General features: G+C 41.9%; 1 protein-coding gene and 1 long non-coding RNA gene across 5 annotated transcripts in view; one reads left to right on the top strand and one right to left on the bottom strand.

Annotated features, from left to right (window-relative positions):
- Positions 1-24766, top strand: part of LOC137106565 (uncharacterized) — a 161001-nt gene that overhangs the window by 82916 nt on the left and 53319 nt on the right. The gene's annotated exons all lie outside the window — the stretch shown is intronic.
- Positions 12572-21275, bottom strand: LOC137106545 (insulin gene enhancer protein ISL-3). 4 transcript variants are annotated; one of them, XM_067490016.1, is made up of 6 exons: positions 20123-21275; positions 19591-19780; positions 18990-19252; positions 17982-18268; positions 17189-17356; positions 12572-17060 (listed from the first exon to the last, which is right to left on the bottom strand). In XM_067490016.1, exons 1-6 carry the CDS (start codon positions 20178-20180, stop codon positions 16944-16946), a joined length of 1083 nt encoding a protein of 360 aa, XP_067346117.1. In that variant the 5' UTR covers positions 20181-21275; the 3' UTR covers positions 12572-16943. The 4 variants fall into 4 exon arrangements, with proteins under 4 accessions (XP_067346117.1, XP_067346125.1, XP_067346097.1 ...); XM_067490024.1 differs by having other exon boundaries at positions 17982-18265; XM_067489996.1 differs by having other exon boundaries at positions 12573-17060; positions 17970-18268.

Raw genomic sequence — 24766 nt, 5'->3', positions numbered from 1 at the left:
CCCTGACCTTACGAAGCCGTGGGCCTGTGCCCAGTGGGTCTATTCTGTAATCCATCATTGTCTGTAGGAGATTACTTTACATTAAAAATATATCAGAGATGAGTTTTCTTGGCTATGTTTTCTTCTGTAAAAGCTCTGAAGTAAGCAAATCAACCTTATGGCCCATCCAGAAATGTTGTTTTGTTCATGAACTTTGCAGTTTTCATGCAGCGTGTCTCAAAATGCTGCCTGCTTGTCTTTGCACAGTAACACTAAAAGTCTAATTTAACTTTACAAGAGATACAATTTAGATACAAGACTGCATCAATACACCATCATACGAGATTATTTATTCATTAAAAATAACGCACTGTCTGCTCATAGCACAAGACAAAAAAGCAAAACGAACTGCACCAGAATGTTAATATCTCCTCACAAAAATGATATCATATCATTATTCCGCAAAAACAAATTTTTGAAAAAAGATCAAAGATTAAAGTTAAACAAATATAAGGCAACTTATTGAAATTTTATTTATTTATATACTATTGAAATAATAAATCTACAACAATCAAAAATGTTAAAAGGTAATAATAGCAGCATCACAACAACAACACCGACAATCATATTTATGGATATAATGGGACATACTTTTAAGCCTAGTGTTAAAAGTATAGCTGTACGGCTTTATGCTACAGTATAAAAGTTGAGGCTACAGGACTTTAACAGTTTTAGTGAAATATTTTTTAAGAAACAAAGCAGGGAAACAACCACCCTGTCCTGTATGAGTAACCAACCTAAAGTGTTGTGCATTGTGATGATATTAGCCCTTCTAATATAGATTATATAATACAATATGTCTGCTGCCTAACATAACTCCAGAACGATTCGTTTCCTCCACATGTTGGAGTCAGACAGTCGGTACTTTTAACTGTGGCTAGAGTTTAAGTTAAGAGTTTGATCCAAATATGATACTTGATGTTTTTTTTCAAAAGATTTAAGCAAACCTGCCATGCCATTCTGTTACTGACTCTAATTCCTACCCAAAGCCCTGGACAATTCCTCCATTGACATTGGTGATACATATAATGTTGCATCATCTGCATACAGAAGGATTCTTGATCAATTCATAGCAAAAGAATTTAAAATCGCTATTATCTTACTACTTTTCTTAAGCACTTTATCCAGCCCCTCAATATAATTTACCACACACATTTTATTGAAGCACCTTATAGTTTCTTCAGGGGGTGGCTCAGTGGTAGAGCACTGGGTTAGGATACAGAAGGCTGTGAGATTGAATTGCACCCCAACAGGTGAGACACGGGCCAGGCACCTAGGGCCACCTTGGTACCAGTCCCAAGCCCCGATAAAAAAAATAAGTAAGTAAAAATGCGAGGGTTCTAAAAACTCATGCCAAATCAACGTGCGGAACATCTTTTGTATTTGGGCCGACCCCTGAAGGGACAAGCCACAAGCAGTTGACTTGACTTTATAGTTTCATCAGCATGCAACTTAGTGATTCCGCCAGCTCATGAACTACAGCAGCACAGCCAGCTTGTGTCACTCTTGTTATTGTACTGTCATTAGGAAAAAACATTTCCTCTGCAGGAATAAAGGCATGTGACCTTTGACCCCTGCTAATCAATCCTGGGAACAGACGAGGCATGGAATTGAGATAGTGTTCTTAGTGCACCAGCCAGACTCGGCAAACATGACGGTTTTCATGTTTAAACCTGAGTCATGCTTCAGCAGAAGCCTTTTATGCGCAGCAGAATACCTGTGTCATACTTCTTTTTGATGATGATGGTAGAAATTCTACGAATTCTTGCCACTAAATCAGAAACAGAAGGAGGATAACAACCTGAGATGTAGTACATATGTTAGCGTGATTATACGGAGTTAATCTTCTCTGATTTCCTCACGTACCCTGAACGAAGCTGATCTGACATATAAATTATGTACAAAGCAAAGACTCTGTGGTAGAGTTCAAACTCAGTTGAACACAACTAGACATGATGGAGCTGATGATTCAGGTTTAATTCAGCAGTTGTTCTTTTTTGTAGTATATACAAATCTGCTGACTTATGCTACTGAAATGCAGTTTGTAAATCACTAAATTAGGTGGCACATGAGAACAGACAGATTCACGAAGGATTGCAAAATGTTATGTCTGGGTAAAAAAATTGATGACATATCAGCCTGATGTGTGTTTACACAGCCGTTGTAATACGTTATCTTATTTTCACAATTTAATTTATGAGGGAAGGAGCACACAAATAAAACATTGTTGGCAGAAAGTAAAATGAATGTCGGGCTAAAGCTCCAAAAAGTAGTTTGAAAATGTGTATAACTGCAGTGTAAAATCAGCTCATAGAGGGAGAAAAAGCACAGAAAAGCTCATAAAAACGATCCAGTTGTTGCTTTGTCAGTCACAGACTTTCCTCGGATGAACCCAGTGATCAGTACAGAAAATGTACGTGTGTGTGAGTGTGTGTGTGTGTGTGTTCGGAAGTTAGACGTCGTAAACTGTAAAATAGTTTTACTTTGCATTTGGCGTGAGTGTGAAGGAGAAAATACATTTTCAGAAAAAAATTTTTTTTAAAGCTATAATTTGCACGAGTCTCAAACTCTTTCTATCTTCTGCCACACTCTGCTTTGCACAGCCCTTCAGGTATCTGTCTATCTAATTGCAGTAAAATAGAAGCTGCAAAGCTCATAAATCAAGCAGTGATTGCTGTGATTCTCTGAATAGTTAGAGGGTCGATCCTCGCTCCAAAACCAGAAGCAGATACCGTTTCCCTGTTCACCCGGACCACAGGAGGCTTCGATGGCACCTCTCCACATTAAGTTCAAGTTGAGTGAAAATGCCCCATGGTTTTGTTCTCTTCCACTGTAACTCCGACATTTAAATAGACCAGGACCAGCTGTTGTAAAAAGTCCTAAAAAGCCGCCGTACAGGCCGAGAACGAAAGTAAGAGGATGCCCAGTGTAAACAATGGGCCTTTTCTATGTGTGCACATTTACTGTAGATGGATTGGAAAAGGAAGAGACAGCAGACAGCCTTTCACTGCTGTGTGTTGTGTCACGTGTCACTTTACATGTCTTTACATCCTCACTCAGACTTACTCCCACCTTAATCTACTGACCTGTGCTGTTCTGTCACGCTGACATGTTTAACAAACACTGTCTGACTGGGCCGGGACACAGCAGGACGCTACAGAGGTGCTGCTGTCCGTGTGCATGCGGGGATGCAACGTTCACCCTTCAGTCACTCCTGCATGAGTCTTCCTCACACAGACATGTTCCTCTTAAACGTGCAACTTTACATTTTCACTGCATTATCCATTACGTTCTCCGCGACTTCCTGTTTAACAATCAGGCCAGATGGACTGTGAACTGTGTCGAAGGAGACTGTCTCTGACCCACCCCCTCCTCCCCCCCCTTCAATCACTCTGCACAAAAGCAACAAAACACGCCTCTGTAAATATTTCAGTGGCTTCAGCACCTCACCCAGGGTCCTGCTGCTCGCTGGCTACTGGTCCTCAGAGTGGGCCATTGTGTGTTTTGTGTTGTACCTCTAGACATGGCTGGTCTGTTGTAGAGAGGCAGCGGTGCCTGCATGCATGCAGTAGCAGAAGAGAGGATTAGCCTCGATGTCTCTGTGTCTAACTGGCGGCTCCGCTGCCTCGGCACAGCACACACGCCTTACATCATTCGGCCCTGCGGAGTAAAAGTCTTGTTTAAGTAGACAACAGTATTTGTAACTACTGACTTCCTTATCTCGGACGGCGAAAAACAAAGAGGTTCTTTTTCTCGTACGACAACAGTTGTCAGTTTCTTTAGTATAATATACAACAGTTTTATGGTTCGTACGCTGTTGAAGAAATCCAAGAATGTCGTTTTAGAAAAGGATTTGCCCTTGAAGTGAGCCGCGTCCCTCGGCGTTCCCCTCAGCGAGTCTTCAGGGAGCGCTTTCCAATAAGAATAATGTCCCCCCCCCCCCCCCCCCCCGTGCATGGCCACCATTCAACAATTTACGGGCAGATTACTGATTCTAATAAAATTTTTGCAGCCTTAATTAAAGAATCTGCTCCACATTTTATGACAGTCCGTTTCCCCCTCCTACCACTTCTATCCAATTTAATTATTCTGATGTACGTAATTAGCATGAGCATGCCATTGTTTCACCTCATTTGCATATTATATTGGATAATTGAATGAGAGTGGCTGATGATTAAATTAGGGTGAATGACAGATGATTCAGTTCGCAGTGTGGAAAAGTTAACAGAATGAGCAGACTGGGAATACGACATGTACCTTCTGAATATTTATATGTTCCACCGTGGTCGCCCACCCACCCCCCAGCAGATGCACTCTGCTAATTTAAAAAATGTGCAGCAGTGCAGCGGCTAAACTTAAGTCACAGGAGGCTGTTTCTTCACCTCTGGCTGCTCCTCACGGCCGTCTGCTGTGCACAAAGAGGAATGGGCGGCAACGCTGAGCAATATGAGGAATGCTTCTCTGGATGTTTTAAATATGTTCCCCCATCGGCGAGGCAGCACGTTTTAAAGATTGATAAGACAAATGAGGCTAGTGTGGGGAAACTCATTTCCAGGCACTTGCAATGTAAACACAGACTCCTGGTGCCTGCCTGCTGCCACATTATGGGCCGCTTGGACTTTGATGATGAAGGGTGTCTTGGCAGAAGGCGGCACAACATAATTCAAATGAATTTGAAAATGACAAATGTGGAAATAAAATGCTAAAGTACAAAGTACCTATAAAGTCACTGCAGTTGCTCCCACACTCCCTAAATGCAAAATCACCAACGGTTAGAAAAACATTTTGATTTTCTCATATTAGTCACACATTTCATTTCTTCGTGTGAAGGGGAGCATCATGACAAGATGTTATTAGCGGTTCACCTCGCTCCTCCCTTGATTCATCCTTCTCTCTGTGGAATTTGTTTCCGTGCCGAGTTCATGTTAAGAGGGAATATTTAGAACAGCTTTAGCCTTTCACATGCTAATGTAAGCACTGGTGGCACAAGAAAGTCGGCCTGACCCAGAGACCACACCATGACACAGCCTGCTGATTCAGTGCCGGCAGGCTCCGTTTGTTTACGAGTGTGCACGAGAAATAATGCGCATCATAAAAGGAGGACTTTGAAGGGGACCCACTATCACCGGGTGATAAATGCCCCCTGCTCTTCAGATATAAATAACTCTTCCCAAAAGTACAAAAGCCTTCTCTGCAGTGACTTATACACCGTCCTTTTCTACAATAACACTGGGTTGTGTCTCGAACCCTGGTGTTCCTCACAGGCTGGATTAGCGCGTGGGAATTTTGTGAAGCCCTGATTTTTTTATCACTTTGTCACTATTTAATTAGGAGGTTTTGAGGCTGAATGTGTCGCTTGTTACTGAGAACGTTGCATAAAATCAAGCAACAAATGCAACGACCAATAAATGCATCAAGTGTCTCCTGCAGGAATTTTTTTGCCGAACTCTAGGAGCGGAGGGGATAAAGCACGCTTCGTTGGTTTACTTCAATGAATGTCCACTCTCGAATACAATTTGCAAAACATGAAACTTTTGTTTGTCTTTGTCTCGCACATGCCTTGTAAAATCTCCTCTGTTCTCTGTGTTATAGAGCACGTCAGTACACAAAGTGTCGTCTCATTGTCTGCCCACAGTCGTTTCAGGGGGCAGAGGAATTTACACAGTCTCAGGATCTGTCAGTAGGTGGTATAGGAAACTGTAAAGATAAGTCCCCACAGCAGCTTAAGTCTAGCTTCCTTTCCAGAAGAGGCTTCGGCATCTCTCAGATCTCCCAGATACGGCCGTGCCCTTGCTCTTATCAGGAACCTGACCGTGCCCACTTCCAGCTTGTGCTTACATAGATGGACATCTGGTGTGTCCGTGTGTGTGTGTGTGTGTGTGTGTGTGTGTGTGTGCACCTGAGTGTGTTGAGGGAAATGTTGCAGAGCTCATTTTTGTCCAAGTGTCTGTTGCTTAGTAAGTCTCAGTACGTAATGTAAAGGATGCCCATGTCGTCTAAGCAGGAACAATCATTTCAAATAAATACGTTTTTTTTTATGTTGAAAAACATTCTCCTTCTTAAGCTAAATGAAACATAGCATGAAATAAAACTTTTCCATCATCTGAACAAATGCTTTGCTGGAAATCTGCAAACACTGAGCATTGATGAATTGCGTAACCATCAATAAAACAATCACCGTTATCAATGTAGGTCGACATACACAGGGTTTTGTTTCTTTCTATTTGTGCTCCACTGAGTCACCATTAAAGAAAATCTTATGTGTTACATGTTAGTGTGTTGACATTTGCCACTTAGCTCGGAACAGAAGGTTCAAGGTTTTTTTTTTTTTTTTTTTTTTTATTGAAGCATTTTGGCCTGGAGGTGGCGCTACATGTAAACCCAGGTACTCACCAGTGTTGTTACAATCCCACCTGATTGGACATGAATGTGTTTGCCATGTTTCATAGGAGACTGTCCAACAGCAGTTTAGGAAAAAATAAATAAAAGATTGCCAGGTCTGAAGGGTTTTTCCTCTGGTGGTCGTGGAAATCTGCAGCAAATACATCAGACAACTCCATCCACAAACAGCTGAGATGTTTCAGGAGCAGAGTGGTCAACGTGCCAATAGCCTACACCAGCGTGACCATCCTGGGAGCTTCACTTACTTTCTGCATGGCCGCTTTTATCATGTGGCTTTAGTTTATACCGTTTTCATAATCCAGTGTAGACGTAAAATAAAAACATAGATGAAGAGTGCGTCCTCTGTGCCTTTTTCTATCCCTAAATTCTCTTGCAGAAAAGTTAATGCAGGCTGACAGTCTGCGGACACTGTCCTGTGTCTCGGAGCTTAATAGAGTGGCTGCCACCCCGCTCGAACCCTGTGGCCCTGCCCAGCTCTCTGCTTTTGCTTTATGTCTTTTCCTGCAGCAAGGACAATTTGTTTGGATGTTTAATGTTGCAGCACCGGCCGGTGGAGGATTATATGCGATGGCCCTGTGATTTGTGGCGGCTGGTAGTGGGTTTCGGTGCATGTGGTCCTCGCTCGCACCCAAGACATCAGTTGTCCTAGTCCTGTTTCCTTTGAGCCCTGACATTCATGACAAAAGTGTCTCTGCAGCTCCTTCAAGAAGCCATTTGTTACATGTTTGTTCGTGTTTTTTACAACCGAATATTATAGTCATTGTCTGCTGAAAGATTAATAATCTTTTGAATTTTTATTCTTTCAGGACACATGAAAGCGTTTCTCTTAATGCGCCTTGGCGGCAGAGAATCATTGCCTCATCCTGCAAAGCTTCACACACTAAAAAACGCTGCCAAATGCTACTGTGAGCTTTACCAGATCTTACACACTGACATGCTTTACTGACCGAGGAAAAGTACCCAGTACCTAAATGCAGCTTTGTTGCCGTCATTTACAGTATCATCAACTTCAATGTAAACCGGTTGTTCTTTAACACACATTGTGGATTTTCATTGTGGATGATCCGTGTGCCATCCGAATGACCCGTGACTCGTTCTGCCTCATCCCATGACACAGAGCAATAACTTCTGGTACAACATCTTATGTTTATTTTGACGTTGCAGCATCTGCATCCCTTTTTAAATGTTGCCCAGTTCTTGGGAAGATGAACTCCTGTGTACTTTTATCCTCACAAGAGCAAAGAGATCACCAGCTCCATCTCAACCGTTGTCCAAAACATCTCGCGACAGCCCTTCATTTGATCCATCTGAGGCCCCTTTGAACGCCGCTGTAGAACACAGTCCTGAAGGGCTTCACCCTCAGATGATAAAAAAGTGAATTATTGGTTTGTTTATCGTGCTCTTAAACCCTAAAGTGCATTATTAAACAGAGAGCACATTAAAAGGAGAGTATTGTTAAAAGTGTTTTTAAATTCTTGTAAATTCCAGTAATTTATGTCACTGTGGTCGAGTAGGTTCACCCTGGCCTTCTGGTTTTAATTTGGTTTAGGCTTTGCTCTCTGGGGCTTGTACCTGTGACGCTGCCTCTTTTTCCCACACACAAACTGACCGATGTGACCTCCTCAGGGTGGCAGTCACAGCTTCAAATATGGGATGCTGCTGGAGGAAAACTGGAGATACTTTTGGATCAAAAAGGGGGGGGGGGGGGAAATGACTAAAACTCATCTCTTGAAGTTGAAAACTTTTTCCTATTTTGTCCCGTCTTAAAGCCACAGTATGTGATATTCTCAAATCAGTGAGCAGCTGGTGTTTGCTGCTGCCAGACAAAGCTACGTCTGCTTCACAGAGTAGCAAACAGCAAGACAGTGAACGCAACAAGGACCACGGTAAAAAGGCTGAGTGGGGGGTTCACACATCCAGCAACGGCTAAAAAGCCAGTTTTTAGCAGCCGAGTTCCCGTCACATAGCGTAATGGATTCAAAGGAGGCTTCTCTGATAATTAACAATGGGTACATGTAAATGAAAGCCACCAAACGTCCCTATCTTCCAACATCTCGCTTCATCAAGGTGGAAAAGGCCTAAAGATTCAGTTCAGATTATGTCATCTCAGTGCTCATAATATGGAGATTGTAATCAAGGTCAACCTGCTTTTACAGAGCTCCTCCAGATGACATCATCTTAACTCCTAATGATGAAAAACTCCTCCAGGTGAAGTCATCTGGTGGATTTATTTATTTACTTAATGTAGAGGCAGAGAAATAGTTTAATATAGGGAAGTCAGAAGGAAGTTTAATAGCATGTCCGTTTACACCTTTCACCATTCACACAGCCCGTTCTCATTCCCGAGGCGCCAAAAAGCGTTGCTTTGTCCAGTCCCTTTTGCGAAGTAGTAATATATAAAGCTCTGACACCAAATAGCAACACCACAGTGTACCTGTGCTATCAGTATGATACACCAAAGAATGTTAAAATGGCCGTAATGTGATGCTTTACGAAGCGTCGTTATCTGATGCTGTGGGATGAGAATGCGTTGAAAAGTCAGTGGGTCGTAGATTGTCTGGATAAAGATCAATGAAATACTGTGGGTCGAACAAATTTCAGTGTGCAGACAATCTTTTGTTTTATAAATGCTTTTTTTTTTTTTCAAGCTTTAAGTCTGATCATTGTTGTAAAATGCAGAAAGTCCCAACATACCTCACGACACTGAGGTGCTACATTACCGCGAAGCATCAGCAGTGACCAGAGTCCCACAATCCTACTCCAGCCTCTCTGGGGAACTCCCCTGGCAGAGGCAACAATGGGTCGGAGCCCCCTTCTTTGTGCAGTTGCCCTCCTTAATCAAACTAGCTGGAGGAGTGATTGGATTTTAATACTGCTGGGCCCTCGGTAATGGTGTGATAGACGGGGACTGGTGAATTGGAGCAAGATGTCAGCCCTCGGAGGCCTCCATTAATGATATTGCTTCATTTCTTAAAGTGGCAGGGACACCTGCAGCGAGGGGGGGGACGCTCCAGTTGGCACACAGAGCCCTTCTCTCTTTCTCTCTCTGTATTTTACTCTTTTTATGTCTCTTTGTGTCTTCAGTGTTGTGGACCTTTTCTTGAACCGACCTCTGCGTTTGTGTGCGTGCGTGATTTGAGATGTAGAACATATTTATGTGTGTGACACAGTTTGACAAGTTTCTGTTAACCAGTAATTACTGTGCGGTGTCCATCCGCAGTGACAGGCGTATCAGTATGATCTGTATTATTTCACGAGCGTGTGAAACGACGACTCCTGACTCGCAGTGCTTTCGACGGAGAGGAGCGTTAAATCAGTGGCATTTACGCTTCAGCCGTTGCTCGGCGTGCTATAATTAAAGTTTGGCTTTGCTTCATTCCAACTCACAAGTCAGAAGGTTAATTGAACTTTAGCACTAAATCTAAAGCACAAAGACTTCCTGAAAACATTCTTGAACTCCTGAACTGACACTGATATGACCCTGATGAATGCCAGAGTGTTTCCCTGAAAGCTTTTGATGCCGTTTCTCATTTTTAGTGACTCACACTCGCTGCCTCATTGTTTGCTTCCAGTGACACGTGTTTGTCTTCCTCTTCCAGCTAATGACAGTTTAGCCTTGTCAAAGATGAGGGGGTGGGGGGGGTTGCAGGCGAGTACAGGTGAACCCTCGTTGTGTTTTATAGCGAGTCATTGTGGAGCGGGGCGGCTCCAACCTTCCTCTCTCCTCCTAATGGGTGTTGGTGTGTTGTTTTTCCAGTAGATTTACGCGTGGGTGGGGCGCTGTGATTTATGGAGCTCTGACACTGTCTCAGCAGCAGGACCAGAGAGGCTGACTGTGGCTTTGTGTGTGTTCCAGGTGAGTGTGAGCAACACGCACCCACAATCTCTTTCGTGCACAATACAGCATGAGAACACACATGTGCGAGCATCATTTGCCACAGGCAAGAAGTTGCAGTTTCCTCCTCAAGGAAGAGTTCACCTGAAGTGCAGGGGGAGACGGGGGCACGTTTGTTGTCCTGCGGCTGCACGGCAGAATGTTTTTCTGATTCGATCTGTTAAAGAAAAATGAAAGATGACGTCAAATTATGTTAACACATAAATTGAAAATCTGGTTTAGTGAGGGGGAAAAAATCAATACGTGTTTTTTTTTTTTTTTTTTTTTTTTGGTTTTTTATAATGCAGCTTACTAAAATGCTCCTTCCCTGTTGGCCTGAGTGCTTTTAAAAGTTTAAAGGATAATATGTGGATGTTTACTCAGCGTGTCAGTTTCCCATAAAAGCAGCGTTCATTCCCCGGGATCGATAGTACACAAGTAGCCTGGAATTACACAAAGGTGTTGATGCTGCCCTTTCGTTATCAGTGTAACCTAAGAGTTGAGATGATTAAATTCTTGTCAACAGATGTTAAATTGCCCATTACCCACCTAAGATAAATTGGTCCTTAAATTTCCCATTAAACTCCCCCATGACAAGAGGTGGAAAACACTGTGAGTTGTGGTTTGTCTGAGATGAACAAGAACATGGATTGAAAATCTTTTTGTTATTTTAGTGCATTTTCCTCTGTAGTTTGTCCCTATGATTTATGCAAATATTAAAGGTGGGGTGGGGGCAGCCTGCATCTCAAACTTTATTTTGCCTATGTTTTATGATATGATTTCATTCAGCTCACTCGTTGCTTCTAAACTTCCCCCCTCCTGCCGTCCCCTGCCTCCATCTTTCTTTCTTTCCTTTTTTTCTCCTCTCGCTCCCATTTCTGTCCCTGCATCGAGTCAGCCTGTCAGAAAAACTTCCCTCGAGGTTTTTAAACTTCAAAGTGGATCCCAGCAGCTCCTCTGCTGGTGGCCCCAGCTGGAGGAGCAAGGTCACAGTTGGGCCCAAGTGTCGTAATATTCACAGAGCCTTTTTACACAGTAATGCTCATTCGTGTGTTCTGAATGCAGAAAATTTTTTTTATGTATGTGTCTTAGTTTTTTACCATTTTATTATTATTATTATTATTATTATTATTATTATTCTCCCTCGGCCAGGTGTTAAACACCCATTAAACAATGAAAACACACAAAAGAAACGAGATACGAAGCAGCTAAATTAGACATAAAGCCTAAACTTTTACCATAAGTGAAATGAAATAAAAAGAGAGAGCGGACAGTTAACACACAACGATCAGCTCACATGGTCTGGAACCAGATAAACTCACAAACATTAGTAAAAACCAAAGAACGCACCATAACAAAAGGATAAAAGAGCAGACAAGGCAACTGACTCGGCCTCATCAAATACATCCAAAATGTATTGGTCTCACAATATGGACTGTGCCCACATCAAGACAAAAGAAAATGGCTGACAGTTGTTACAGTTTCAGCAAAAACACAATCTTTTCATATAATTTCTGCATTAAAATTTGTTGTGGTAACTTCTCTAGAGAGAAATATGCACTTTATTTCTTCAGTCAATCTCTTCACCTCATCTCTTCACTTACTGTAGCTGGATGTGGTCGTATCGCTGCATCCATGTCCTCTCATGTCCCCAAAAGACAGGAGGAGTCTTTGAGAATGATGAATCCTTTCTTGAACAGACTCTCCAGAAGACACAGGGCTGGAGATTGTAAAGGTTCCAAAGTTCTGCCACAAAAAACAAACCTACAAAAAAAAAAAAAAAAACCTCCTCTCTGACATTAAAGAAGGGACTGATGATGATCAGTTGGAGGATGGGTTATGACAGATGACAACATATTTTATCTGTTCTGCATCCACTTTGTTTCTGTCTTGTTTTTCTACTGAGCATCTCAGTTCTGTGTACTGTGTTTACAGTTAAGCAGCAAATTTCTGTGTGTATTGTAGTGAAGTGTGTGCAAAATATGAGTATATTTTTAAATTTAAAAAAAATGTATTATCATCTGAACACAGTTTAATATTTACATGTTCGATAATTTCCACATGGATGAAGAAATCATAAGACAAATACAGCAAATACTGTATGTGAGCGGCTAAAGCTCTCATCATCCAGCAGGAATTCAAATTCTAGATTTAAACCATGGGAATATCAATAAGTAAATTAAATCCAAAGCCGTCATCAGCATAATAAAACACACATGTTCATTTTTTTTATTGCTGGGATTATTAATAATTATTAATTTAATTATGTAATTTTCATTATCATGTGCAGTGCTGCACAGTACAGTGCTGTACTGTAAATAAATTGAATCTCATTTTTCTAAAACGTTCAAACTATCTGGTGGACATATAGAAAATAAGGCATTTTATGAGCATGGAGGATAATGCGTAATAAAATTATAGATTTTCATATTCATCATTGTAATTTTGCTTGGGCCTGGGACATGGTGGACTGTTTTGGAGCTTTAGGTCATCAATTATGTGGAAGAATGTTGAAGGAGATCCTGGCATGAGACACGAGGGGGTTATGTCAAAAGTATATTAAAAAGCATGTTAAAATATTTGTTTTCCACTGAAACTTTAAAGACTGTCGGCCATTTTCTTTTGTCTTCGCTGCCAAAAACTACAGTGACATGATGTGAGAGCAGGCCAGTTAAAAAAAAATTAAATTAAATTTTTAAAAAAAAGGGAACAAAAGATGTTGGTATCTCACAATTTTACAGCCCATCTTGTGCTATTTTTGCGTTTTTATGTGTCTTAAATGAGGCTAAATGAGACCAGAGAGGTTGTTGAGAACATTAAACTTCATCATGTTGGACACTGAGACTCCTACTCACTAATGCACCTTTACAGTCTCGTTCAGTTTATAACTCATCACTAACTTCATCAGGTCAATATAAGAAGAAAGGCTTCTGTAGAAGAGGTGAGAGGATAAATGAAATTACAAACTTAATGAGTTTAACGATGGTGAAGTCATCTGACCGTAGTTTGTATAGTTTTTTACTTCTGGTGACTGAGTTTAAGCTCCAAAACGTATTATTGTGCAGAACAAATAAAACATGTAAATACCATAAACCTGTGTTTATCGCCGAGCTTATTTCCTCAAATTATTCAAATATCAGTGGAAAAATCCCATTGGCTTTTTGTGGAGGGAACCAGGATGTAAACTTCGGGTTTGGCCTAGAAAACAACATGATCCCTGAGGCTCTGTTTCAGTGACGGTGGCTGTTGAGGAGCTTGTTTATATGCAGATTGTACAGGCGTTGGTCACATTGGTGGTGAGACACCGGCTGGTTAGACAGTCTGTTATGTGTGTATGGAAATTAGATATTTTTAAGTAAATCTATAACTGTTTAGGTTCATTTTTACTTTGGTTATTTGCAGCAGAGGGTTGAGTCTGAAAATATTTGTATACACTTTTAACACACAGTTTTATTCACATTTACGATGCAATTGAGAGTCTTTTCTATTTTTTTTTTCTCACAATTTGTTCATGAAAAAGCCTGTAATTGTGTAATTATATTTCCAAATTCTAAAGCAAAAATATTTAAATATTTACCAGAAAATGTGTCATATGAAGGACAGACACTGTGGATAAATGTCCACTTGAGGTTTTGTGTGACAATAATAATTATTCCAAACATAAAAATAATGAATTTGAAATAAAATAAAGCTCAGTATGTAATATACTGTGTCTCCGATCGTTCAACTGTAATTCAAACTACAACAGGCAAACAACTGTTTTGCCAACATTTTGCCACCGTGTTTCAGTCACTTTCACATTAATTATTTTTTTAACACATTAAAACCAAAGTCCTTTAAAATGCCAAAACTGAAAAATAAATGTGGTTCAGATAAAATATGACAGCCCTGCACCTGCGTCCACTGGCTTATTTATGTCAAATTCCCATTAAGCTTAAATATTTAGGCCTAAGAAAACCTCACTGTTGTTTTCCCCAAACATTAACAGGCATTGAGAGTTTTTACTTTTAGCCTTTTCTTTTTTAATCCAAAAGTCTCTAAGTTGAATGAGAGTGTGGTTCCAGATAAAAATGGGAAAGAAAAAAAAAAGTGCCTGCAGTAAAGAATGTGTGAATGATCCCTGTGTGAAGGATGCTGCTCATCTGTGGCCGTATAATCCACCCGCCGCACCGCCTCCCGTCACGCCGGGTGATCTAATTACGTCTGGCAATTAGAGAATTACATCACACCTTTACATGGACGCGTCCTCTTAATCATTAATGATACGGTGTCGGTCCCTCGGCTGTGGCAACTTGACACATGCAGACTGTGGGAGCTCAGCAGGAAGAACGTGGGAACGGCCTCATTGTTGCAACATTTAAACACATTTGAAGGCCAGAACGTGTTTCCGTTCCCAGTGAGCGGTGCAGGCGGATCCAGCGAAAGCCAGAACTGTGACTGCATCACGAATAAATATGCATTTTATAAATCCTGCCTGTGCAGCTTGTAGCTCTATTTTCATCCTAATCCCTTGCACGGTCCAAAGTTGGCGTTTGGCCTCATTTTATAATCACGTATTAAAATTGGTTTGCGGTGGAAAATATATCGGATTCGTTACATACAGTGTCAGTGCTGGAAATGAGCTGATTTGGAAACGTGTTTAGCCCCAGAAGGATTTTGAAACAGGCCCTGACGTCTTGCCTGTTACCGCCATTGTTATTCTTCGCTTATCCGCGTTATCGCAACCCGCGCGCATTGTTCGCTTATCTTATTTACAATAGCTCAATTACAAATCTATTATCTGCCCTTTGTCATTCAAACTTCCGACTAAAAGACACCGCCAGAGTCGCCTGCAAGGAACCTAAAAAAGAAAAAAAAAAATTAAGATTCTTGTAAATTATTCCGTTCGTGAGTCAATCATTCAATCATTTTTTTTAATCTTTGCAAAAGCAAAATTCTACTTCTTTCCAATACGAATCGATCGTGATAATTAATTGTTGAGACTCAGACCATTAAAGGTTGTTTGAAATTCACTCGAAAACGATCAAGACTTTTCACTTCTGGAGTGACACAAAACGTTTCACATCACTTGGATTTAAAACATGTGTATATTAAATACAATAACATAAAATACGCGTGAGGAAAATGTCCACATGTTTTGTGTTTTGTCCTGCCCTCCGTGTAAAGATGTCACTGTCATCCCGGCGGATCCTTGCGTAATGACACAATTCACTGAAGAAAAATAAACCGAGGAGGAGAAGTGACCCTTTACGAGCTGCGCTCTGCTCCCCTCACATATGAGGGGCTTTGGGGAGGGGGTGTGTGTGGAGGGAGGAGGGGGTGTTTAGTTAGTTTGTTGTGGCCTCAGTCAGTGTATCGTTTGCAGGTGATGCCAGGACTAGATAAGAGGTCGCTGATCCCTGCGCTCTGTCTAGACTGCGCTTGTGACTCAACCAGAGGAACTGGACTGAGCACAATTTACAGCAGATTTTTGCCCCCAAGATAGTAAATGACCACGGGCCGATTCCTGCCACATAACCGAGGGGAGGGGAGGGGGGGACACACCGGAGATGGATGTGGACGATAAGGACAGCTGAGCCCTCAGGCTTTCAGCTCAACGTGATAGGGATCGAACAGGACAAACAGCATATTCACAGCATCAGAAATAGATATTTGCTTGACTTCTGACGCCGCGAGTCGAAGAGCTTTCCAGGTTTTCCAAATGAGGGCGTGTGCGCCATGACGAGGACCGACGACCTGTTCGGGTCCGGACAGTGATTTCGACTTTCACACACTAAAACACACATTTTAACGGAGCCTGTGTGCAGCCATGTTGTTTCTCGTCTCACTCGTGCAATGACACATGGACAGTTGGTGCAAATCTCAGAGCTGAATTTTCAAAATGAATTCAAACGCGCGGGTAAACACACCGGTCACAAAGACACTTTACATATATATATTTTTTATTTTTATTTTTTTTATCAGTTAATAACCCCTTTACGAATCGTTGTCCTACCAATAAATAATATAACAATAATTTACTTTTTTGTTCGAGGAGCTCAAACCAGCTCTAGATGCCCTTTAGTATTTTACAAGACGAATACGTTGCAGATTATCATGCTCTGGACTTAAGACAAAGAGTCAACCGGGCTCGAAAACGCAGTGGATGTATCAAAAAATTCTCATGGTAAAGAAACAAGACACAGTATGAGCACAATGGAGCTGTTTCGACGTGGAAATGTCTCCAAAAGGTTCGTTGCAGTATATCCACCGGGAGGTCTTCTGTACATCTTCTGTCTCTGTATTGAGTCATACAACAATTGTTCTGCTTCAGTTTTTTTTTCTTTCTTTCTTTTTTTTTTTTTTTTTTTTTTTTTGGTCAATGAAATCTCCAAAAACAAACGGAAAACTCGGAGACAGTCGTTGTTCCTTCCCCTCCACGTCAGGAAATATTTATAATAATATTAATGGGAATAATAAAAATCTCCTCTCTGTAGTTTGGGCGATGTGATGAGCTGGTCACATGCAGGGGACCGGGATCATGCTGCAACTGTCCTTGCAGGAGGGAGGGAGCGAGGGAGGAGGGGGTGGATTGATTGATGGATGGACGGGGGCAGCGGCAGGCCGACGGGTCTGACCAGGCCCCGTTTCACGTCTCCACCGGGCTGGGAACCATACTGTTGGGGGTGTCCGGTAGCTGAGAGGACAGAGAAGTCACGTCGCTGCCCGAGGAGTTCCCGAGAGAGCCCGATTCAGAGAAAGACACCTGAGGACAAGAGACGTGCATGTCACATGATGAGACTTTTATTTTGAAAAGCGGTGCGTAAAAAGGTTGAATTTGAGCTGAGTGTGTATTCAGATAGATCTCTCACACACACACACACACACACACACCAGTTGTTGGAAAGCGGGCTGGTCCAGGTCGCTCTGCAGAGCGAACTCGCTCAGGGCCTTCCACGGAGGCTGGTAGGTCTGAACCTCCACCGGGTTCCCCTGCACGGTGCTCTCATGCCGGATAGGACTCCCGGCCACCAGAGGCGTCCCTGTGAGGCCCTGCAGGTTCTGACAAAGAAAAGGGGGGAAAAGCATCATTTGTCTGTCTAAGAACTGGGACAAACTGTGTCCTTGTGGCACCTGTTCATTTCATGTGTGACTGATCAGAGCTGGATCAGTCGGAGCTGTGGCAGCAGTCACACAAAGTTCACACAGACTTTGCAGTGCAGCCAAGCTTGTCGCTCTTATAGCGCACAAGATGTCGACGTCTAAATGCGGATCAAGCCTGTTTGAAAAGCGTTGTCTTTATCCTTCAGGTCAAGACACTGAAGCCAAAGCAGTTGATTCATTATTCATTGATTCAAAGTTTGAATACCGAACAGCACTTGAGCCAAGTGGAAAAGACTGTGGCGCACACGGATCCTGATTTATGTCAGTGCGCGTGATTTTCATATGTGATAAAAAATAAATAAATAAATATCCTATTTTCTTAGAGAACATCTTTAGCTGTTTGTTTCTGTTCCCTGTCTCTTGTCTGCAACTGTCAGCTGGACTCTGCATTTCAGGCTTTAATGACATTCGCCTCAGACCAAACCTCGTCTGATGGTGATTTTAAAGAAGTAAACGTGCACAAAATGAACAAGTAAACAATCGTTGAGAGTAATCAAGGGGTCAAACTTACGAAGATGCTTACAGTCTTATCACTGTGCTGCTGCTGCTGGAGCTGCTTCATCAGGATGGATTTCTTTTTGTCTTTGCAACGTTTGTTCTGGAACCAGACCCGGATCACCCGGGGGCTCAGGCCGGTCATCTCGACCAGCTGCTCCTTCATCAGCGCGTCCGGCCTCGGGTTGGCGTTGTAGCAGGTCCGCAGCGTGTGGAGCTGCTTCTCGTTCAGCACCGTCCGCACACGCGTCGTCTTCTCCGACTGCTTGTGGACGTGGTTCCGATGCGGGGCCTGCCGCACCGTCACCGGGTCTGCTGAGGACGGAGGAGGAAGACGGAGAACATCCGTGAGAAACAGAAGGCCTCAGAAAAGCTTTCGCATTGCAGCTACAGTCTTTGGCCTTTTGTTTCCTCGTTTTGTCGTTTGCAGCGTTTCTGTGGAGTGTTTGCATTTTCCTGCAAATGTTTTAAATTTGAAACATGCGGCTAAATAATTTTACGCTACTGTCCTCTGCTGTCAGCCTCTAACAATCTCTGCTCCAACGCATCTGAAACACGCGGAGCGTCTCAAACTGAGCGTTTGACGCAGGCAGTTGCTGAACATACATCAAACATTTGCTTTGTTCTCTTTCTGTTGGCAGGCGCCCTCAGGATGACAGCTCTGAACACACACACACACACACACACACACACACACACACACACGACTCAAATATCAGATTATTCAGATAATAGCAGCAGAGCCGGTTAATGTTAATACGAACAATTATGAAATTAAAGAAGTCGCAGCGCCGACACACACACACACCAAGCCTGAGTTAAGGAGAAGTTAAAGAACAAGGAAAATAATTATCCTGCTTGCATGTTGTTGTTGTTTTTTTTTTTAACAAAGTTGGATTTTTAATGCGGTTAATCGGTTGTAAAATGCAAACATTTCGTTAAATCGCAGATATTTTGCTTTAAACTTTAATTCTACTTTACGTAAAAATTACTTCTACTACTATTACTTCTACAATCATCATCATCATCATCTGACCTGCCAGGTGCAGCGGTCTGTTGGAGTGGATGTGTCCGGGGCTGATGGGACTTCCTGCCGAGCTCCTCTCCAGCAGCAGGCTGTGGTCCGCCCGGCACAGCAGCTCGTCTTCCCGCAAAGAGAACTCGTCTCCCGGCAGCAGCTGCCTGCTGCACACCGAGCACCGAAAACACTCGATGTGATACACGTTGTCCCGGGCTCTCATCACCAAGTCGCTGCTGCTAAAACCCAGGTTGCATTTTGCGCATTTTATTCCAAAAAGCCTGGATAATTAAAAAAAAAAAACGAATTAAAAATGGGAATAAATGTACAAACAATAGTAATAATAGTTTGAAAAATTGCAGTTTTTAAATGCCATATTATTTTTTTCTTTTCTGCACGTAAGGCCCATTTTAAGCCTTTAATTTTAATTTACACTTTTAGACTCTTTGAGCTGCCAAGTGACTTTGCGCGTTACAAAGTCAGTCCGCTTTGCACTTTCTACATCCAAATGAGCAGTTTTTCTGAATAAATGTAACGCTTCTTGATATGAGTCCTGAACGCATTTAGCCACGTTTAGATGGACTAAAGGCGACTCAGCGACGTCCCATCAAACTCCTACCTTACATAATCTCTCTTGCAGTAGGTTTTCCCGTCCCGGACGAAACAAGTGCAGGTCTCGTCCAGGTACTGGCTGCACTCTGCACACTTGAGGCAGGCTGCGTGCCACTCCAGGTCGGGAGACACTCTCAGTATGTACTGGTCATGGATCTGACTTCCACATCCTACACACATCGCGAATCCTGGCTTCTCTGGAAAGAAAAGGTGCCAAACATTGTAACCACACTGTGCAGCATTTTCATTCTTACCGTCACTTTAACTTGATATTTTAAAGTCCGGGTTGTGTGTTTTAGTTTTGCAGCGAACTTCTCTCCATGTTTAAACGCCGTGTAACAGATGGAGACGTTTTTCCTCAATGGTTTGTTTTCCTACACATGAAATGCAACACACAAGCCCCAGTAAAAGTGCACGGAGCGCAGGGTGCAATAAAATGACTTTAGTGAGCGCTGCGCTGCTGTAGCCCACAGTGACACTGCGGCGAAAAACCACATTGTGCCACCTGAAACTCGTCCCGAGCAGTCAGCTGTACTCACTTTTGGAATGATCCCCCATATCACCCAAGAAAGAAGAGCTGAAAATAATATCCACCATACAGGAAGGATGAAGGGGACGGTGGGAGATGTAGAAAAGAGGTGAGGAGATGACTGGCCCTTCGGCTTCCTCCCTGATAAAAATGTGTCTCCTCGGACTGGAGGGGGGCCGAGGAGGCTGCAGGGTCCCACACGCTGCTCCTCTGACGTCACCACGTCGACACCGGACTCTCCCAATCGCCCAGTGTATCTCTCTCTGTCTTTCTCTCTCTCTCTCTCAACCTGTAAGAAAATCAATCCACAGTTTATTTGTGGGTAATACTGATGTTTTGTTTGTTTTCTTTTAACGAAGATTCAAGGCGAGAATAAATAATTTAAAGTAAATGCAAACGAGCCATTTGGATCCTTTTTTTCTTGCTTTTTTTAGTTTTTAGATTCACATAAAATCCTCATCTGTATGTTCAAACCTGGAAGAGATTCTGGATCTAAATTCTTCACAGACTGAAGCAGGCAATGTTTCGTGATATGAGTTTTTTTTAGTTCCTATTATTAAATGAAGTGAACATCTCACACAGGTTGTTGGAGACTATTACCACCTTTATTTAACATTGGAAGTATAAACCAAAGTGACAAATTCTTTCAGCAGTTTTTGTTTGCCACATAAAATCCACAGATCTGGGCTCAGACCTTGTGCTCTGTCCAGCCTGCTCCTCTGCTCTAGAAGGCCATCTACTGGAGGAAAAGCAGAACTTCATTAATTTAGGATTCTGAATTTGTTTATGAGGATGACAACAAAAACTCTAAACTAGAACGATTCAGAATCAAATTCAATTCAAAAGCAGTTCGGGATGTTGCTTTTATATTCAAGGGTGGGGAAAAAAAAGCCCAAATGCATTTAATTATATCAATGTTTGGCACAGCTGGATCAGGAGGACCTGCTGTAAGTCACAAAGTGACCTCCAAAAATAGACTGAAGGAGCAGGGACAGTTGAAAAATGACCCAGAGGAAACACGTGACCCACAAAAATATACACAAAATGATCCCGAAGAGCGAGAAGAATGAGACACAAAAAGAGATGGAAAATCACACATGAAGCACAGAATGACTGCAAATGATGTAACGGCTTCATTTGCAGTGTTGTAAAATATCTATGTACATTTAAAGAAAATGTAAAAATATATATATAAAAAAAGATTTGACCATTTTATTATTAAAAAACTTTTAATTTTAAGCTTTAGTCAAGCAAGTAGAATTGTGGCAAAAACTCCTTTCTCAAATGAAGACTCTTATTTTGAAAGCCGGGCTTCAGGTTTAGTTGGTTTCCTCAGCTTATTTAGGAAATGTTCTAAATTCAAGCAACTGCCCCAGTAAACTCCATTGGAAGTGTCAAGTCCTAAAATGTCTTCAGTCACCTCGTTTGGTGTTGACAGCGGTTTCATTTGTGTTCTGCTGCTTACGCATTGCTCTACGTTCTGTGGTCATTAAAGTACCACAGCCAACAGGTGTTTGATAAATACAACATTTAAATTTCCAAATTGATTTTGTTTCCTTTGTACTTATGTGTGTAAACCTTTTTCTTCAGACTTGTCTCCTGTCCCGGTGCCGGCAAGTCAGGAAAGGGAGGTGGGCATAAAAACTCGGATTTAAACATGCAGTTATTGTTCATCACGTGTCTCCTGCCTGTAGCTCTCTGATATTATCGGAAATAGCTTGTAGAGACTTGTGAAGTGTTGTTCATGGTTCATTTTGGATGATGAACTGTTGTTGTTTCTGGGCGTCAGATGGGTCCAGACGATATTAATTGAACGATGTACTGGGTAATTTACTGTCTTGTTTATTCCACACAAAGAAAATCAAGCTGAAACTAAATCAAAAACGTTGTTCCGAATATTTAAATGTGTGCTATACATCAAGGGATTTGCAGGGAAAACGTGTAAAAGTCAAGTTCAGTGAATCCAGACTCGCTCTCAGGAGAAAATGATGCTGACATGCTTTTGTGTCTCCAGGTTCTAATGCATCTACAATATTTTAGTTTGGAAATGAGATTTCTCAATAGAACTGTCAGCCCACACATTTAAAGGTGTTCCACTGCAATTATGATGAATTAAACTAGATCTTTGAATATCGCCCTTATGGATCTTTGTTTCTCATCCTGCATCGTGCTTGATTCAACGTGAACAAACTCACGGGCATCATTTTAAACTGCACTCTTTTTATACGCCGTTTATTTAAGCGACGTTCCTTTTGTAAAACATGCAGATATGTAGAAGCTCTGCTGAGCGGTGCCTCTGTGGTGCTGTTGCCCTGAGAGAGCTCATCACTGGTCTCAGTCGCTGTCGCTAAAGATCAGCCAGAGCTTTGAACGCATAAAACGCTGTGGTTGTTCCCCTTAAAGAGTCTCCTCTCCGGTGCTGAGCTGGACGCAGCCACTATTTCAGACATCGCCGAGGTCAAATCCCAAGACGTGTTTGCATGTAGAGGCTGTTGTTGGAATGAATACAGAACATAGATGAACGAATGCGTAACTGTTTTGGTTTGTGAGGCTGTGGCTTATTTCTCCAACAGTTTGTCTCCGTGTCTCGTTTCCCAATGCTGTAAGTCAATGGTTTGTCAGGACTTACATTCAATATCCAACCCCCCCCAAAAAATCATATGCAATGTCACTGTTTGTGGACTGTTAATAAGTACGAGACGGAGGCCAGTCGAGCATAAAAGCCTCCCAGAAGAATCTCTAATCACAGTTTGATGGGGCCCATTAACCTCATGAAATATATATGTCTGACTGAAATCATCCACTTAAACTTTGGCAAGAGCCAAATGCTCTTGTTTCAAAATTGGGGGGGGGGGGGCCTGGGCTGCATCATAGAACTTTTCACAGAGATTCGTTTTCTCTTGAATGTTTTAGGCTTCTATGGCACTTTGCCTTTATTGTCAGTGCTATAAGTAATTTACTACATGTGTGTGTGTGTGTGTGTGTGTGTGCTCCAGTTTGTTTATCTGTTGCATCTTATCACAGGGAGCAACCGTGTCGCCTGTACATTTCTACACAGTTAACTGCAAAATCAACTGCAACTGTTGTTATTCATATATTGCATAGTAACATCATATAATTAATAGAATGAACATAATTGATCTGACTACATCGTTATCAAACGTTCTTTATGCTTGTGTTCAGTTCTTGAAGCACTTGGACAAAGATGTAACAGCCAGTTCATGCACAAACCAAACCACAATCTCTCTAACGTTAACCAAAGAAAACCCTGCCTGCATCTCCAAACACATCTGTGCAGCTTATTTTTTGTTTTGCCTCAGAACATAATCATCCGCTCATTACGTTATGTAATTAAAAACCCAAACAAAACAAACAAAAAAAAAAAACCATAATAATTGTGAAGAAGCATCAGATTTAGGGGACCAGGTTCCATCTCAGCCGTTATGGTATTATTCCATCCAAAAATGCACCAATGCAGCCAAAAGGTACCATTGCTTTATCCTAGTAAAAGTTTCTGTAGCCACACGTTGCTCTTTTATTGGTCGAGATGCTTCCACTTTGATCATTTCCATAAGTCATGTTATCTGCAAACACTTTCTGAGTTTTACCGCATCGTATTTTACGATCATATCAACCACTGCAGTTTCCTGCGTGGCAGAGGAAATCCGTCCTCCTCCCCCAGTGGTGGATAAGAGCTGGATCCTAAAGCGCCAACATACATATAACCAGTATATGAAGTACTGTAGTACACACAATACTGCTTACAGTTACACAGAAGCACCTTTTTACCATACAGGAAGTACATAATTAAATCACTGAGTGTTTAGGTTGACCTACAATATAGTGGTTTGGACATTTTTGCTTCCTTAAACATTCTTTAAAGCCCTGAATGATTTACCAGAAGCAATAGTGAGTTCGGCTTTAAGAGCTCTGAGTCCAGTCTCATGTTGAGAGTCAGCCAAAAGTCAAATTAATATAAGCACTCGAGTTATAAGATATTAAAAATGTCTAAACATAAATTGGCTCAAATCATTTAGCAATAACCCTAAAGACATAAAGGTCAAGTATTATGGTTAAGACACTGTCAGACATACTTTTTATGCTATAGATCACAGCTGTGATGGTATGTCTTAAATGCAAGGGGAGGGGGACGGGGGGGGGCGTGGGGGGATCACACCCCCATGCATGCAAAGCCATTCTGAGAGGGGAACCATGTTGCAGATTTATAATTCATAATTCTTCAGAGTTAATGCAGTATTCACATGATAATTAGTATGAATTTTTGATTGGCGCCTCTGGGCAGCTCTGCATTGTTGGGCCGGGGAACCTGGGCCATTATTACCTTATTAGTGTAACTGTCAGCCGCCTGTTTTAGTTTACAAATGCGCGTCTTGTATTTTCTTATCAGCTGCTCTCGTCAGCACAGAGCATCAGTCATGTTGCTTATTAGCGGCTATAACAAGAGGCCGTGTCACTTAAATGAAAAAGGAAGCATCTCGGTTTAGACCCGTCAAAACAAGACTATTGCTTCAAGTGTGACGTCTCTGTCTCTGACAATTTCTTAGGCTTTCATAGAACAGTTTCAAATTAAAAGCAGTGTTTTTGTTTCACAAGGTTCATCCAGTCAGATGCAAGAGAGTCCCGCGGCGAAGGA

Source organism: Channa argus, chromosome 2 (genome assembly GCF_033026475.1).
Source record: "Channa argus isolate prfri chromosome 2, Channa argus male v1.0, whole genome shotgun sequence".
In the NCBI taxonomy this organism is placed as follows: Eukaryota; Metazoa; Chordata; class Actinopteri; order Anabantiformes; family Channidae; genus Channa; species Channa argus.
Note: the sequence above shows the minus strand (reverse complement) of the source record. Positions and strands in the feature narration are given on the sequence as shown.

What these genes read in the sequence shown, in the direction of transcription:
- LOC137106545 (XM_067489996.1), bottom strand. Translation starts at nt 20,180, where the DNA reads ATGGTGGATATTATTTTCAGCTCTTCTTTCTTGGGTGATATGGGGGAT. An exon ending in TATGGGGGATCATTCCAAAA is followed by an intron (nt 19,781 to 20,122) that starts GTGAGTACAGCT and finishes TTTTCTTTCCAG; the next exon opens with AGAAGCCAGGATTCGCGATG. An exon ending in CAGACCGCTGCACCTGGCAG is followed by an intron (nt 18,269 to 18,989) that starts GTCAGATGATGA and finishes CTCCGTCCTCAG; the next exon opens with CAGACCCGGTGACGGTGCGG.